Source organism: Anomaloglossus baeobatrachus, chromosome 5 (genome assembly GCF_048569485.1).
Source record: "Anomaloglossus baeobatrachus isolate aAnoBae1 chromosome 5, aAnoBae1.hap1, whole genome shotgun sequence".
In the NCBI taxonomy this organism is placed as follows: domain Eukaryota; kingdom Metazoa; phylum Chordata; class Amphibia; order Anura; family Aromobatidae; genus Anomaloglossus; species Anomaloglossus baeobatrachus.
The window spans coordinates 553698420-553715701 of record NC_134357.1 but is presented as its reverse complement, the minus strand read 5'-3'; the positions used below and the strand labels follow the sequence as shown (position 1 = coordinate 553715701).

General features: G+C 47.7%; 1 protein-coding gene across 1 annotated transcript in view; it reads right to left on the bottom strand.

The window, feature by feature from the left end:
- LOC142312980 (uncharacterized) overlaps positions 1-11468 on the bottom strand; it is a 111223-nt gene extending 99755 nt beyond the window's left edge. The window contains exons 1-3 of the mRNA XM_075351968.1: positions 11336-11468; positions 11155-11252; positions 10867-10957 (exon numbers count right to left, since the gene is read on the bottom strand). Coding sequence (XP_075208083.1) covers positions 10867-10957; positions 11155-11252; positions 11336-11468 — 322 coding nt within the window. The remainder of the gene's footprint in view (positions 1-10866; positions 10958-11154; positions 11253-11335) is intronic.
- Positions 11469-17282: the final 5814 nt, after the last annotated feature.

Below are 17282 nucleotides of genomic sequence, written 5' to 3'. Positions count from 1 at the left end.
TTACATTACTTTGATTTGCCCTCAGCAGGCTGCGCCTGCTCAAGACGACAATGCCGGCCTGTGTTGATCACATAGGACACATCATCCAAAAGGGCCTGCGAACAAGGAGGATGCTCATCGCAGCAGAGAGAAGGCGCCAGACAAAAGAGCTACTATAGAGAAAAACTGACTATAGACAATAACACATCTACTAAAATGATCGCCCTCCACCCAGACAGCCTTCACTGTCAATGATTTAGTAACTAGAGGTGATACATCTGGAGTAATTAGAGTATGTGGCTTGGTGAATCCCGGCAATCCAAACTATTATAGGGGCCAATATTTTCTGTCAGATGAGTTTCTTGAAGAAATATTAGACATTTATTTTCTGCCTCTCGGACTCCACAATGGACGGCTCCAGTACAAGTTCTTATATAATGGACATTTGTAGAATTCAGAGAAAATCTCTTTCAGGCTCTTGAAGGTAAAAATATCAAAACTTTATGTGTTAATTACTTTCTTTTTTTTTTCACTAATTACATTTTGGATATCATGTGGATGGGCTGCCCGGCCTCCATGTACCCACTGTGGGATAATTCTAACCTCCCTCATTTGTTACAGTTAGCCTGTGCTGAACTTTGGATAAAAACGCCCCTATCAGCACATTCAGCAGAAGGGAGAGGAGGAAGATCCATCAATAAGATGCCGAGATTCTAGGAAGATGGATTCATTGCTTTCAGTGGGAGAAAAAAATAAGAATCTTATAGTTATGATTAGTGATGAATGAACCCATGGACAAAACAAAACAGAAACAAGTGTGTTTGTAGCAGAACTTGACCCTCAACAACGAATCCATACAAGTCAATGGGGAGCCAAAGTTCTGGCCTGCACAATGGTCGTAGTAAAGGCTCAAGTCTGCAAAAGGAACCTAAATGGAGCTAAGATCATGGTAATTGCCCTGCAAACAAATGTGGATAGGTAAATTACTTAAATGGCTTCTGTCACCACAGCAATTATGGTTACAGAACAAGTAAATGCAGAACCTCAACATTTTAACGAGTGACCCCACAGAGATGGATTTGAGAGATTCTCCATAGACCAACAATTTAAAAAAAGCCCTTACAGAGCCAATACTCCCATTTCACCTTACAGAGCCCGTATTCCCAGTTCACCTTACAGAGCCCGTATTCCCAGTTCACCTTACAGAGACAGTATTCCCAGTTCACCTTACAGAGCCAGTATTCCCAGTTCACCTTACAGAGCCAGTATTCCCAGTTCACCTTACAGAGCCAGTATTCCCAGTTCACCTTACAGAGCCAGTATTCCCTGCTCACCTTACAGAGCCCGTATTCCCAGTTCACCTTACAGAGCCCGTATTCCCAGTTCACCTTACAGAGCCAGTATTCCCTGCTCACCTTACAGAGCCCGTATTCCCAGTTCACCTTACAGAGCCCGTATTCCCAGTTCACCTTACAGAGCCCGTATTCCCAGTTCACCTTACAGAGCCCGTATTCCCAGTTCACCTTACAGAGCCCGTATTCCCAGTTCACCTTACAGAGCCCGTATTCCCAGTTCACCTTACAGAGCCCGTATTCCCAGTTCACCTTACAGAGCCCGTATTCCCAGTTCACCTTACAGAGCCTGTATTCGCAGTTTACCTTACAGAGCCAAAATTGCACCGACTAGTAATACAGATGGTTTTCAGAGCTTCACAACACTGTGCCTGCTGCAGCGCAGTTACAGGTTTGTGACAGATTAAGCCGCAATACCTGGTGCACAGGGACTACTCATGTTTTTTTCTTTTATAAAATTGAAGCCATAGATCCGGCTGCACACTGACAAGTAGAATTTTGTTACAAACTAAAGCTACAGATCCTGTGAGAAATAGTGACAGCTATTTTTTCTAAGCATTCAAAATATTCAAAGCAGCGCAACATGGCACACAGGTCGTGCAGGTAGGCACACTCGTTCGTAGTGAAGTGGTGTTGGTCCACAAAGCGATTCTGACGTGCGTGCTGCAGCTGTAACTCCACTATTGCCTGCTGCTGCTCGCACAGTGTCTCCACCATCTGCAGGGTGGAGTTCCACCATGTTGGTATGTCGCATATGAGGCGGTGAGCGGGAAGGCTGAAATGACTCTGCAATGCAGACAGGCGAGCAGCATCAGTACACCGAAAGTGCGCACATACTGCCCCACTTTCAGCAGAAGCTCTGACATATGCGAGTAATTTGGGAGGAAGCTCTGCACCACCAAATTGAGCATATGTGTCCGGCAAGGGATGTGTGTCAAGCCGACGAGGCCCAGAGCTGTGACACAATTTTGGCAAATGTCGCACACCACCAGGCCAGGCTGTATAACCACAGTCACCAGCCACTCATTTATTTATTCTTTTATGCCCGTCCACAACTCCTGCGTGGTGTGAGGTTTGTCCCCCAGGCAGATGAGCTTAAGAAGGGCTTGGCTGAGCTGAAGCTGATGGTGACCGGCTGAGGAGGTGGAGGAAGCGACGTAGGAGGAGGGAGCAACACTGACCGACAAACGTCTAGCGATCCGAGCTAGTGGTGGAACATGCGCTTGAACGCCTGGTGCCTTATGTCAAGCTGCAACTAAGTTTAACCCAGTGTGCAGTTAAAGAGATAAACCGTCCCTGCCAGTGCACACTGGTCCAAGTATCTGTAGTTACGTGGACCTTTCCACTTATGCAGTTGCAGAGTGAACAACGGATTTGTTCCACCACATGTGTATGCAGGGGTATGGCACAACTGGAAAAATAGAATTAGTTCTTACTGGTAATTCGGTTTCTAAGAACCCTCTACGACAGCACCACAGGAGTTAACTGTACGGCCTAATTGGGACAGGAAACACAAAGAGGTTAAATAACCCCTCCCCACCTCCCCTCTTCAGTGTTTTTTCCAAGTAACTACACCAGTACGAATGTTTCAAACTTTAAAATCAGTAATAAACCATTACATTAGCAACAGGTAGGGAGGGAATATCCGTGGAGGGTTCCTAAAAACCGAATTACTGGTAAGAACTAATTCTATTTTCTCTAGTCCCCCTCCATGACAGCACCACAGGAGAAGTACTAACGAAAATATATCTTAGAGGGGAAGACAACAGTCTGAGGAACCTTACGGCCGAAGGCCAAGTCCTTTTTAGACAGTAAATTCAATCTTTAGTGTTTTGTGAAGGTATGGACTGATCACCTTATAGCGTCTCTGCATATCTGCTTGATGGAAGCGTCAGCCTTCTCGGCACAAGAGACAGACTCCGATCTGGTAGAATGAGCTGTGAAGTATCCAGGAGAGGAAGAGCTTGGTTTTTGTAAGCTTTGCTGATTGCTCTAGCTGGCAATTGTGTTCTTGGCATTGTGTTTTTGGCAGCTTTATACCTTTATTCCACCCCATGATCTGGACAAAGAGATTATGGTCCTTCCTCACATGATGGGTTCTCTGAAGGAAGTGTAAAACTACCCTACGTACATCCAAAGAATGAAATTCCCCTTTATCATCAAATGGATTCTGACAGCAAGATGTAGTATTAAATCTTAGTATCTGTGAATCAGATACTAGTTTTGGAAGATACGGAAGATAATGCTGTTGTTCAGGATTTTTAGGGACGGCTGTCTAGTAGTGGTCTGTAATTCACCAACTCGTCTGGCTGACGTAATTGCTACTTGGAATGCAGTTTTCCAGGTCAGGGTTCTAGATCTGTTGAGGTGATAGGCTCAAGGGTTGTTGTGTTAGGCCCTTAAGGACTATATTCAAGTCCCAGGGAAGGACTTGATAAATGTATTTGGGTTGCAAATGCTGAAGTCATAAACCTAATCCACCGATGGTTTGCTAGATGTTGATCGAAGTATGAGCTCCGGGCCGAGGTTTGGACCTTAAAGGTTCCATGTTTAGGACTTTTTCCAGCCATTCTGAAGAAAGTTCAGGATCTGAGCCACCCTAGGATGAAATGGATCTGGTAATTCAGGTCCACACCAGAAGGAAAAAGTTTTCCAGAGTTTCCCCAAATATGGCGTTAGTAACCGGATTTTGGCTTTTCTGTAGCATCTCATTCCCCTTGTCAGACAGGTCTCTGACTTAGGATTTTGGTTTCAGTAGCCATGCCATTAGGCTGAGCTTGTGAACTCTTGGTGGAATAGAGGACCCTGAAGAAGAAGGTCGAAAGTCAGAGGTAGCAGTATAGATCTATAGCAGGCTATACTGGCACTGGTCCCAAATCACCTTCTCCTTGGCCACAATAGGTGCACCAGGATGTGGCAACCCCATCCATCCAAATTTTTTGTAGTGTCTTTGCCAGCATTGGAATTGGTTGGAAGGCATAGGCTAAATTGAACTCCCACAAATGGGAGAGGGCATCCATGGCATGACACCAATCGGTTGGACTTAGAAAGAAAACAACGGTTTACTTATGCGTTCTGCTGGCTTACAAGGTGGACTACTTCCGGGTTGCGCAATCACTCCCCTAAGTTCTGAAATACTTCTGAATTTAGAGCCCACTCACCCGGGTGAACATCTTTTTGACTGAGAAAAACTGCCTGGATGTTCGCGGAGCCCTTCAGATGGAATGCGGAGAGAAATAGAAAATGTTTCTCTGCCAAGCTCAATATTTTTGTAGAAAACATTTTTAGGCTTGTATGATGAGTGCTTCCTTGATGACAATGGTGGGACATCGTCGTCATGTTGTCCGATTATAACTGTACCTGTTGTCCCTGGATCAGTGGAGACGCTATCCTGAGTGCTTTGTGGACCGCTTTTAGTTCTCTGTAGTTTGAGGGCCTTAGCCTGATCTCGTGCATTCAGAGCCTCTGTAAGGACATCTGCGCCACCATGGCCACCCCCCGCTGGCTGGCATCTGTGGTTATGGTTACTGGAGAATTCTGACTTCAACAGCCCCCGCTTGGAGGTTTTTCATGGACATCCACCATGGGAGATATGATTTTATTGGTCTAGATAGGAGGAGCTTCCTGTATAAAGACGTGGGCAATCATCCCAGGTTGCTAGGATACAAAAGAAAAAAAAAAAAACAAGAAAAGCGCTCCTGTGTGTATACAAACTGATGATCAAAGTGCAGGAATGGGGTTATGCACTCACCTCTGAGGGTTGTGCTGACAGGGACAACTCTGGATAACCGTATTGATGCAATCTCCTTGTCCACAGTTTTTCCCCTGGGTTAATGCAGGTCAGAACTTCGTTGTCCTAAGCTCTGATGAGTGATCAGCTGGCAGCTGTAGTAGCCACAGTTCAAGTGGTCACTGCTCCTGCAAAACGCGGTTGGATGAATCCGGGACAGGACCGCAAAAATATGAAGTGTCACAGGATCTCTCTCACAGGTTAATACACTGCTGTTTTTTCTTTTTAATCCAAAGTTGCTAGGATGGCTATTTGGAGCGTTCTTGTATGGAACTGAGCTCAAGCTACTGCTTGAATGCAGGATGTCATGGATTCTAGGATCGACTTGGCTGATTTCAAAGTTACCGATCTCTGGCTGTGGAGAACCGAAATCTGGATTTGATCGCGATCTGTCTTGTTTATTGGCATAAATTATATTTCTGTCTAAAGCCAGTAGGATGCCGAGGTAAATCTTCTTTGTAGATGGTCTGACATCAGATTTTTGTTGGTTCACTATCCAGCCCAGCTCCTCCAGGAACACGAGTTTCCTCTGTACATGCTGCTCGAGCGTCGGGGCTGAAGGAGCAATTATCAGGAAGTCGTCGAGGCAGGGTACTATACAGATATTTTGTTGTCTGAGGAACGCTACCACCTCTGCCATCAACTTGGTAAATACTCAGGACGCAGAATGTAGTTGAGTAGTTTCTGCCAGCCTTAAGTAGAAGTGTGGGTGATAGCCAGGCGGTGTAGAGAAAAGAAGGTGAACGCTATCTTCAGTCCGTCCTTCATGGCATTCAGAATCCATTGGCTAGATGAGACTATTGACCATTAGGGGAAGGATCTCAATAGATGTCCTCCTGACATGCCAGGATCATTGCTTATACTGGAGCTGGGTACACTCTTGCATTTCCTGGGAGGAAAAGATACTTCTACATTTTCCTCCCTTGGGGTAGTTCCCCCGCCATGAGTTTCCCTTTCCTCTATAATGAGAGGATTGGCTCTGAGGGGCATGAAATATTTTCTTGAGTTTTTGTTGCGGAGAGTTTTTATTCTTTTTTTATAGTGGCTTTGTCTAGAAGGTCATCTAGAGCTGGTCCAAAAACGTACTTTCCCTGGAAGGGGATAGAACAAAGTTTAATCTCAGAAGTTGCATCACAACTCCAGAGATTGAGTCATAGGGCTCTTCTTGCGGATTTAGAAAGTATGGCTGATTTAGCAGCTACACGAACTGATTCAGCCGAGGCGTCCACTAGGAACCCTGTGGCTTTCTGAAGCAGTGGAAAGGAAGCTAATAGGCCTTCTCTGGGGAGTGTCCAAGAGAGGTGGTCTTTAAGTTGTCCCAGCCACATATATAGGGATCTTGTACACATGTGGAAGCCACATTAGTGTTCCTTAGAACAAGGTTTCCCACGATTTCATGAGCAGGCTTCAATCCTCCTATCCATTGGGTCCCTGAGCTGTGAAAAGGCCTCAAAAGGAAATGCTATCTTTTTGGCAACTCTAGAGACCTGGATGTCACTTTTAGGAAGTTCCCATGTTCTGGCCGTATCGTCCTCAAGTGGGAAACGGTGTCTAAGCTCCAAGGGAGTGCCTAGGCCTCTCTCCAGAGCCTCCCATTTCTGAAGGATTTAGTCCTGGATATTCTTATGAACAGGGAATCCAGCTCTTTTGCGCTTTCAGGCCGCGGAACAGTATCTCGCACAGCTCCCAGCAGCTCCTGAGAAGTATCTTTCATTTTCAGGCCCTCCTTCTGACTCTGACACAAAGTCATCATCCTCACCTAAGGGTCTGGGAGAGAAGTATGGGTCCTCTTCTGAGGCCGAGACCGATACTTTAATGGGGTTTGGTATTCTTTCTTCGGGGCCAGGCATGTTGAGGGTAGGGTTTGAGAGGAGGCTAGAGAAATGTACCTGGCGCACTAGATTTTTGATCTGCTGATAAGGGAAGGATGTTCTTCCCTGACCACCTGATCAGTGTAGGGGTAACACAGCTTTTTACTATGGGAAGACGGGAGTTTCTTAGCGCACATGATACACTAGCAGCTAGACGTTTTCTCCTTTTGGGGCCAGGATTCTTGTCTCCCAGAAAAAAGGGAAAGAGCCCATAAGGCACTGACCCCTAAAGGGGGTTGGGGGGGGGGGACATGCACCCATATACATGCGACCCGACCGTCCCCCCGTCACAATATACTTACTGCATCGGGTGTAGCCCTGGGCTCTAAAGAAACAGAGCGGGAAAGATCACCCATTATTAAGTCCTACCTTAGGATGTCTTCAAGCCAGGCACATACATGTGAGTGTGAGGCCCCAGCACCATAATCCCATATGGGCGACTCCTCCTCCTCAGACGGTCCAGGTAGGTCTCTCCATGAGAAGGCGAACCCATTGGTGCTGCAGCGGGGCTGAAACAGCACGTGCGTTCCAGGGTGGAACGCATATTCCCAGAAGTACGTGAGGAGGAGGTACCGGGTAGCTCAAGGAGGCCCCTAGCGTGTCGGCCATGCTCCGCTTTACCACATGTGAGGCGCAGGGAGAGCAGGCAGGTCCCGAATCCAGGGGAGACGGGAGCAGCGATAGAGGAGGGAAGCGGAATGCTCCGACCTCAGCTGCCTGGTGGCAAGATAAATTATTTTCCTTTCCCGCAGTACTCTAGTCACTGGCCACAGAGCACCACAGGTCTACTTTGTGCCCCAGTAGGGACAGGAAACATCACTGGAGAGGGAATGTGGGGATAGGTTAACTCCTGTGGTGCTGTTGTGGAGGGTGACTAGAGAAAATATTGGTGGCTGGGGACAAAGTACTGCGGTACAGCTACAGACATCATTTGTTTGAAACTGTCTGTGTCCACCAGCCTGAATGACATCACCTCTAAGACATGAATTTTGTAAATGCTGTCATTCCAGGCCAGGGCTCATGTGTGGCTGAGGGGAGGGGGTTATTTCGAGGGTTTGGGGGATGAAGAGCGGCACATTTCAGTGGGACGATGTGGATGTAGTAGGTGATGCTAGTGTTGCTACTACATCATCTGCTTGCAGGGAGGAAGGTATCCCTGGTGATCATGAGCAGATGCAAGATGCCAACACTACAGCTGAAGAGGCTAGCACCACAGCAGAAGAGGAAGCAGGAATCTACTCCACTGCACCTCGTGCTTGGAAGTCAGATGAGGTATCAAGCAAGTAGCGCTCACGTTGAAAAGATGTTTCCACTCGCTTCAGGATCTGATGGTACATCTTGCTAACTACCACTCTTTTGTCATCAGTACATTCCATGAAGAATTAACATGCCCGGGAGTTCTTTTGAGCTGCATTTGTTGGGAGGTTTTCATTGACATAATGGGTGGCAGTAGCCGACTTATTGGCTATGAGCCGTCCACAGGGCTTTTTCCCCATACTTCCTCTTTTGCTGTACTGCCGTTTCATATGTCTGAACACTTCTTCATTATAACTGCGAAAGTCACTATCATGGTCTTTGCTCCAGGTAGGGTCAAGCACCTCCTCGTCATCTCTTGTGTCGTCTTCCACCTACTCCTCAGCCCTGCCCTCCTTCTCACTCTACACACTGATGAAAGCTGCAGCAGTTGTCACCTGTGCTTCATCATCCTCTGAGCTGTGGGGCAGTTGTGGAGGTGGACAGAGCTATACTTGTTTGTTCAAACATAATAAGAATATCTGTGTATGTAAATAATCAAAATGTAGATGTAGTTGCATAATTATCTGTGTGTCTATATAGCAATTGCACAGACCTATAATATAATTCTAAGCTGTATAGTCATGAAGGGGTTACCAAGCATGAGTGAACAGATGTACAAACAACGAACGTTTTTATAATGATCAGCAAAGGGCTTATCAGTAGTTTCACACAGAAAGAATGTATAACGAACAGAGATGTATTTTACAGCATACTGGGAAAGATTCGGGAGTGGAATACTCCCTAAAACTTCCTGTTCTAGTCCCAAGGTCAATGATGCATTCTATATAATTGAATCTATCCAATACACGAGTTTCAGTTGGTGACGCTGGCTCAAAGAGAACATGTCTTGTGTGATCATTGTCTGATTCATTAACATCAGCTCTGATATATAGCTAATACGGCACAGGCCTCTGAATATCCTAAACAAAGATACCATTAGCTATCTTCAACTAAATTTCTCCCTTGACACAGTGATCCGCAGACCGTATCCACCAGCCTTCCACACAACAAGTGGTTGGGTGTCAGTGCACTCGGTCTTTTCCACCTCTGGGGCAGGGCCATGTGGATGGGCCACAGGACCCCAGCCAAAGTCATCATAAGTGATTGCTGCATGACTTGTGGCTCTCACTGCTTGGCTGGTTTTGAATAGATTGTTGTAGAAGGAAGACGACCATGGAACTTAGGAGATGACTCTGAGCTTTCAGTTATGGACTGGGTGGAAGACAATACAAAAGTACTAGAGGCATTGGTGGCCATATAATCTAATAACGCCTTATGCTCAGGCCTCACCATTCGTGCAGCGGTACTTGGGCCTAAGAATTGACGAAGACCAGCCTGCATGCACCAGAGGAAGGCGTTTCAGTTTGGAGCACATTAGGCACACATCTACCACGTCCTCACCCTGAAGCACCTACTACACCACCAACAGCACCATCACGGCTACGTCCCCTATTAGATGTTTGTGTGCCAAAGAATGTGAATAACAAGTTCAGATTATTACATGGCCTGTATACAGAGAATGATTATAACAAAGCCTGTATACAGCTGCCTTGGAGCGCTATGCCAAGCTGTGTGATGCAGCACTGTATTTGATTTTGAATTACATGCACACATCACTGTCCCTCACTCCTACAGCGTCCTAGCCCTTCAATGTATTTGTTGTTTTAGTAACTGTAAATATCACTGTCCCTCAGTACAACAGCGTACTCTCCCAATTCTAGTGAAGGCAAAATGGAAGTGCAGCCTGTGATCCGGCCGTTATACACGTTGAGTAATGGAATGAGTCAGCCAATCACAGCCATGCCAATAATTAGCATGGTTGCGATAGCTCCGGAAGTGCCCACAGCCTAAACGCTTGTTGATTGGCTGCTCTGCTACCTTTTAACAAGCTTTAATCGGCTGACAAACCTGAATAGTAATCGGACGTACAGTAAAAAGTCCGTATTCAGGGTTCAGCACTGGACACAAGGTGTCAGATACGGACCCTGTGCTTTACAGTTCGGGTTTGCTCATTCCTACTTATGATGCCTTTTAATGGCTAATAAAAAATATATTATGTTACAAAGCAAGCTTCCCAGACTACTTAGGTCTCTTCATCAACTACAAGATTATTATTTGTTTCTCCCACTGAGAGCAATCAATCTTTATTCACCTGCTGAACACGGCACCAAACTAAGAATCTAGGACGTCACCAGCATCATTACCCTCCGCTTTCTCTTAAGGGTCGACCATACAGATTAGATTCTTCTTCCCATGATTTTCTAAATTGTCTGCAGATTCTACGTACACTGTCATTTGGTTTTGCAGATTAGAGACCTGAGCAGCTAAAACTTAACATCTAATTTCAGTGGATAGGATGGATCCTACCTGTAAGATCTGGCGGATACAGATCTCACTCCAACAGAAGGGCGTCCAATGCCCAAAATAATGGGGACAGTTTTGGTTGGAGGAGCATGTGGTGATCTAGCAGCAGAATGGTGACCATTTGATATGGCCGGACTACAACCCTGATAAAGCAGCCACAGCCGGTGACTGAGAAGAATCTGTGACTTCTCTGCATTTAGTGGTCACTACTCACCTGTGCGGTTATCTGTAGGAATCTCCTCTTTACTCCGCTCATCACCCCTCACATATGTCTCTGTAGTATTAATATGGGTCAGATCTTCCCCCTGAAACAAATATTGGAGAAGTCACAGACAGATGGAGAAGTCCCATCTATGATCAGCTCTAATCCTGCCATGTCCACCGCTCTCATTACACAAGTATAACACATATAATACTGGAGGATAAAACAAGACTGAGCACAAGACCTTCACAGCCGTCTACACATCATAGGGAGATTTCATGGCACCTTCTCTCCATCTACCTGATGATCCTGAGGAACATCGGGATCTTCTTGTTTACAGTCCTGTGGGAGAAGAGAACGGGGACATCTCTCTGGTGTTGTCCTCTTACTGGATAGACCTGGAGGAGACACATACAGGGACTGAATTCATTCCTTACATACAGATAATTATAGGCCGTGTGTATTTAGTCCTGTCTATTACCTGGTGATGTGAGGGGCTGGGGAACCTCCATCATGATGTCCTTGTACAGATCTTTGTGTCCTTCTAAATACTCCCACTCCTCCATGGAGAAATAGACGGTGACGTCCTGACACCTTATAGGAACCTGACACATACAATGATACCGTCACCCCCGATCCCTTCATAGCGTTACTGTATAATGTCCCAGCATTCCCAGCAGTGTCACCTCTCCAGTCAGCAGCTCAATCATCTTGTAGGTGAGTTCTAGGATCTTCTGGTCATTGATGTCCTCATGTATCGGGGGATGAGGCCCCGTGATTGGGCTCAGGGGTCTTTCCCATCCCTCAGACACAGGGGCCTGACAGCGCTCACTAGAGGTCTTCTTCACTACTGTGTAATCCTGGTTATGGAGAGACACAGTAAGAAATCTCACTCCAGACATTTCCAGAGTCCTCACCTCTCCAGTTCTGTCCATCTGTTATTCCCATAGATAAGAATGATGTAATGTGACGTCATCAGAATCTCTCACCTCTCCAGTAAGCCGGAAGAGGATCTCTAGGGTGAGGTGTAATATCCTCTCCGCCATCTTGTCCCTGTCCATATCCATCCTTCACGGGGCAATCAGGAGAATTCTCTTCTATAGAAGATCTCCACTGAGAGGATCCGATATTGTAGGGACCTGAATGGGGAGAAGATGACGATGTAACATCATAGAGAATCCGCTGTAATAATACAATTACTGGAGAGAATAAGGGGAAACATATAATGAGAACATTCTGGGGGAACATTATACTGTGTGGGGGCAGAAAGGAGGACGGATCCTCAGTGATGGATCTGCAATGTACAAAAGTCTATTAAGCTCTGTCAGAGGCGGCGTCCAATAAACTGTTACACAGAATATAACAATGCCCCCTGCCCCAGTAATGGGGAATCTCCACACACCTCCTCCTGCAGAGCCGCACACTAGATATATGGCTGCTCTGTGCTTACAGGACCTGTGATGATGTCACATGGAGGGGAGGAGTCAGGGGTCACATGATCAGCTCCTCAGTGTATGCAGGACTCTGCTGTGATGGGCAGTCCGGCTCTAATTGGTGATCTGGTTCCCATGGCTCCGTTCACCAAAAAGAGCCGGATCTTTCACATCGTTCTCGGCTCCTTATTAAATACTAGAAGGTGGCCCGATTCTACGCATCGGGTATTCTAGAATTTACGTATTGTGTAGTTAATGTATGATTTTTGTTATATATATATATATAGATGTTGTCTGTAGTTACCAAGTGTTTGTGTAGGGGCTGTACATGTTCTGGGTGTTGTCTGGGTGTGGCGGGGGGTGAGAGCGGTGTTGTTTGTGTGTTGCGTTGTTTGTGGAGCGCTGTGTGTCTGTAGCGTTGTGTGTGTGTGTTGCGCGGTTTGTGTGGGTGTGGTGTGTTTTGGGGGGAGGTATGTTTTGTGCAATGTGTGTGTTGTGCGGTATGTGCGTATATTTGTGTGTGCCGCGGTGTTTGTGTGTTGGGTGTTGTGTGTGTGCAACGTTGTGTGTGTGGGTGTCTGTGTAGGGCAGTGTTTGTGGTTCCCAGTGTGTGTGTGGTGTGTTGTGCAGTGCATGTGTGGCAGTGTGTGTGTGTGTGTGTGTGTGTGTTTTGGGGGGAGATGTGCACCCCCCATCGTGCTCCATCCCCCATGCTGCACTCCCCATCGTGCTCCATCCCCCATGCTGCACTCCCCATCGTGCTCCATCCCCCATGCTGCGCACCCCCCATCGTGCTCCATCCCCCATGCTGCGCACCCCCCATCGTGCTCCATCCCCCATGCTGCGCACTCCCCATCGTGCTCCATCCCCTATGCTGCGCACTCCCCATCGTGCTCCATCCCCCATGCTGCGCACTCCCCATCGTGCTCCATCCCCTATGCTGCGCACTCCCAAACGTGCTCCATCTCCCATGCTGCGCACTCCCCATCGTGCTCCATCCCCCATGCTGCGCACCCCCCATCGTGCTCCATCCCCCATGCTGCGCACTCCCAATCGTGCTCCATCCCCTATGCTGCGCACTCCCCATCGTGCTCCATCCCCCATGCTGCGCACCCCCCATCGTGCTCCATCCCCCATGCTGCGCACCCCCATCGTGCTCCATCCCCATGCTGCGCACCCCCCATCGTGCTCCATCCCCCATGCTGCGCACTCCCCATCGTGCTCCATCCCCTATGCTGCGCACCCCCCATCGTGCTCCATCCCCCATGCTGTGCACTCCCCATCGTGCTCCATCCCCCATGCTGCGCACCCCCATCGTGCTCCATCCCCATGCTGCGCACCCCCCATCGTGCTCCATCCCCCATGCTGCGCACCCCCCATCGTGCTCCATCCCCCATGCTGCGCACCCCCATCGTGCTCCATCCCCATGCTGCGCACCCCCCATCGTGCTCCATCCCCCATGCTGCGCACCCCCCATCGTGCTCCATCCCCCATGCTGCGCACTCCCCATCGTGCTCCACAGTCACACATCAGACATTAAACACACACACATCTGATCGCATACACTCACACACACACCTCACTTCTCCCTGTGCCCACCGGTGGGCGGTCCCAGCAGCTGTGCTGCACGCCGTGCTCCTCTGCCGACACTCACGGATCCGATCGCATACACTCACACACACACTCACACACATCCGATCGCATATACTCACACACATCCGATCGCATACACTCACACACATCCGATCGCATACACTCACACACATCCGATCGCATACACTCACACACATCCGATCGCATACACTCACACACATCCGATCGCATACACTCACACACACATCCGATCACATACAGTCACACACACCCGATCGCATACACTCAGGGCCGGATTATAGGCGGGGCAGGCGGGGCTTCAGCCCAGGGGCCCCCACCACAAGAGCTTCTGAGGGGGCCCCCACCACCATCAGTGTGAGCGCCATTTTATTAAGGTTCAGGACCACACTGTACCTTTAAGAGAATTTCAATCCGGCCATCACTATGCTGCAGACACGCCCACTGCATGCTGTGTGGGCTGGGCTGAGTCTGCAAGGATGACGTCACCGCGCTGCTGCTTCTTCGTGCCGTACAGGAGCTTGTGGGAGGACCGGAGCAGAGGCCTCGGTGGATGATGGTGAGTGACGTCATCCATCATGGTGCCGGGCAGGAGGCTGCAGTGAGGAGGGAGCAGGACGGGATTTCATAGTGTCAGCGGCAGCTCTGCCGGCAGGACCAGTGTGAGTTATTGCAGGAGTGTGACCTGCTGCAGATCAGGTCGGGCTGTCAGTGCCGGGTCATCGGCCTCATCCCTCCCCTGCAATAACTCACACTGATCTCCAGCAGAGATATCACTACACAGAATCCTGCACTGATCACATCTGAGCCTGCAGCACACATTACACTATATGGCCCATATTACATATAGAATATGTGAGGTCCTGTAGGCCCAGGTGTGATCAGTGCAGGGCATTGTATATCTGTGTATATACCACATCCAGTGTACAGAGTAGTGTGATATACTGTGTACATTATATATCACATCCAGTGCACAGAGTAATGTGATATACTGTGTACATGGTATATCACATCCAGTGTACAGAGTAGTGTGATATACTGTGTACATGGTATACCACATCCAGTGTACAGAGTAGTGTGATATACTGTGTACATGGTATATCACATCCAGTGTACAGAGCAGTGTGATATACTGTGTACATGGTTTACCACATCCAGTGTACAGAGTAGTGTGATATACTGTGTACATGGGATACCACATCCAGTGTACAGAGCAGTGTGATATACTGTGTACATGGGATACCACATCCAGTGTACAGAGCAGGGTGATATACTATGTACATGGTATATCACATCCAGTGCACAGAGCAGTGTGATATACTGTGTACATGGTATATCACATCCAGTGTACAGAGCAGTGTGATATACTGTGTACATGGTATATCACATCCAGTGTACAGAGCAGTGTGATATACTGTGTACATGGTATATCACATCCAGTGTACAGAGCAGTGTGATATACTGTGTACATGGTATATCACATCCAGTGTACAGAGCAGTGTGATATACTGTGTACATTATATACCACATCCAGTGTACAGAGCAGTGTGATATACTGTGTACATGGGATACCACATCCAGTGTACAGAGTAGTGTGATATACTGTGTACATGGTATACCACATCCAGTGTACAGAGCAGTGTGATATACTGTGTACATGGTATACCACATCCAGTGTACAGAGTAGTGTGATATACTGTGTACATGGGATACCACATCCAGTGTACAGAGTAGTGTGATATACTGTGTACATGGTATACCACATCCAGTGTACAGAGCAGTGTGATATACTGTGTACATGGTATACCACATCCAGTGTACAGAGTAGTGTGATATACTGTGTACATGGTATACCACATCCAGTGTACAGAGCAGTGTGATATACTGTGTACATGGGATACCACATCCAGTGTACAGAGCAGTGTGATATACTGTGTACATGGTATACCACATCCAGTGTACAGAGTAGTGTGATATACTGTGTACATGGTATACCACATCCAGTGTACAGAGCAGTGTGATATACTGTGTACATGGTATACCACATCCAGTGTACAGAGCAGTGTGATATACTGTGTACATGGTATACCACATCCAGTGTACAGAGCAGTGTGATATACTGTGTACATGGTATACCACATCCAGTGTACAGAGCAGTGTGATATACTGTGTACATGGTTTACCACATCCAGTGTACAGAGCAGTGTGATATACTGTGTACACACATCAGATGGCATATAATGTGTATATTGTATAACATCTGGTGTCTGTATCACAGTAAACCCGGTCAAATGCCGGGGCCCTCAGCTGCCGGGGGGCCCAATCACGGTGGCAGGAGTGGCGTACCGCTAGTCAGGGGCCCCAGTGCTAGCGCTGTCACCAGCCTCCCCCCCGCCGAGGATCGCACTTTCAATTGTATCGGCATCGCAGTTGCCGATACAATTGAGAGCAATGATGAGATTGGGCGGCTCTCTCTCATGATTCTCCTCACTGTCTCTGTTGGCGCTCTGACAGCTCTGCAGCGGAGCTCGGTGACGTCATCACTGCGCGCCTGCTGATAGGTCGAATGACAGCAATGGACGCGCCGAGGAGACCGGAGCAGCGGGGGAATGAGGAGAAATGAGTATGTACAATCACTGTGGCCAGACGACCATGGGGGTACATTAAATGATATGGCGGCTGTACACTACATGAGGATGCCTATTGCTATCTGGTTCTCTGCACTGTGCTATATACTGGCTGTATACTACATGAGGGTGCCTAATGCTAACTGGCTCTGCACTGTGCTATATAGGGGCTGTATACTACATGAGGATGCCTAATGCTATCAGGGTCTGCACTGTGCTATATAGGGGCTGTGTACTATGTGAAGGTGCTTAATATTATCTGGTCTGCTCTGTGCTATATAGGGGCTGTGTACTATATGAGGATGCCTAATGCTATTGGCTCTGCACTGTGCTATATAGGGGCTGTGTACTACGTGAGGATGCCTAATGCTATCTGGGTCTGCACTGTGCTATATAGGGGCTGTGTACTACATGAGGATGCCTAATGATATATGGGTCTGCATTGTGCTATATGGGGGCTGTATACTACATGAGGGTGCCTACTGCTATATGGGTCTGCATTGTACTATATGAGGACTGCTTATTGTAATATGGGGGCTGCATAGTGCCATATGGGGGCTGCATAGTGCCATATGGGGGCTGTATACTACATGAGGGTGCCTACTGCTATATGGGTCTGCATTGTACTATATGAGGACTGCTTATTGTAATATGGGGGCTGCATAGTGCCATATGGGGGCTGCATAGTGCCATATGGGGGCTGCATAGTGCCATATGGGGGCTGCATAGTGCCATATGGGGGCTGCATAGTGCCATA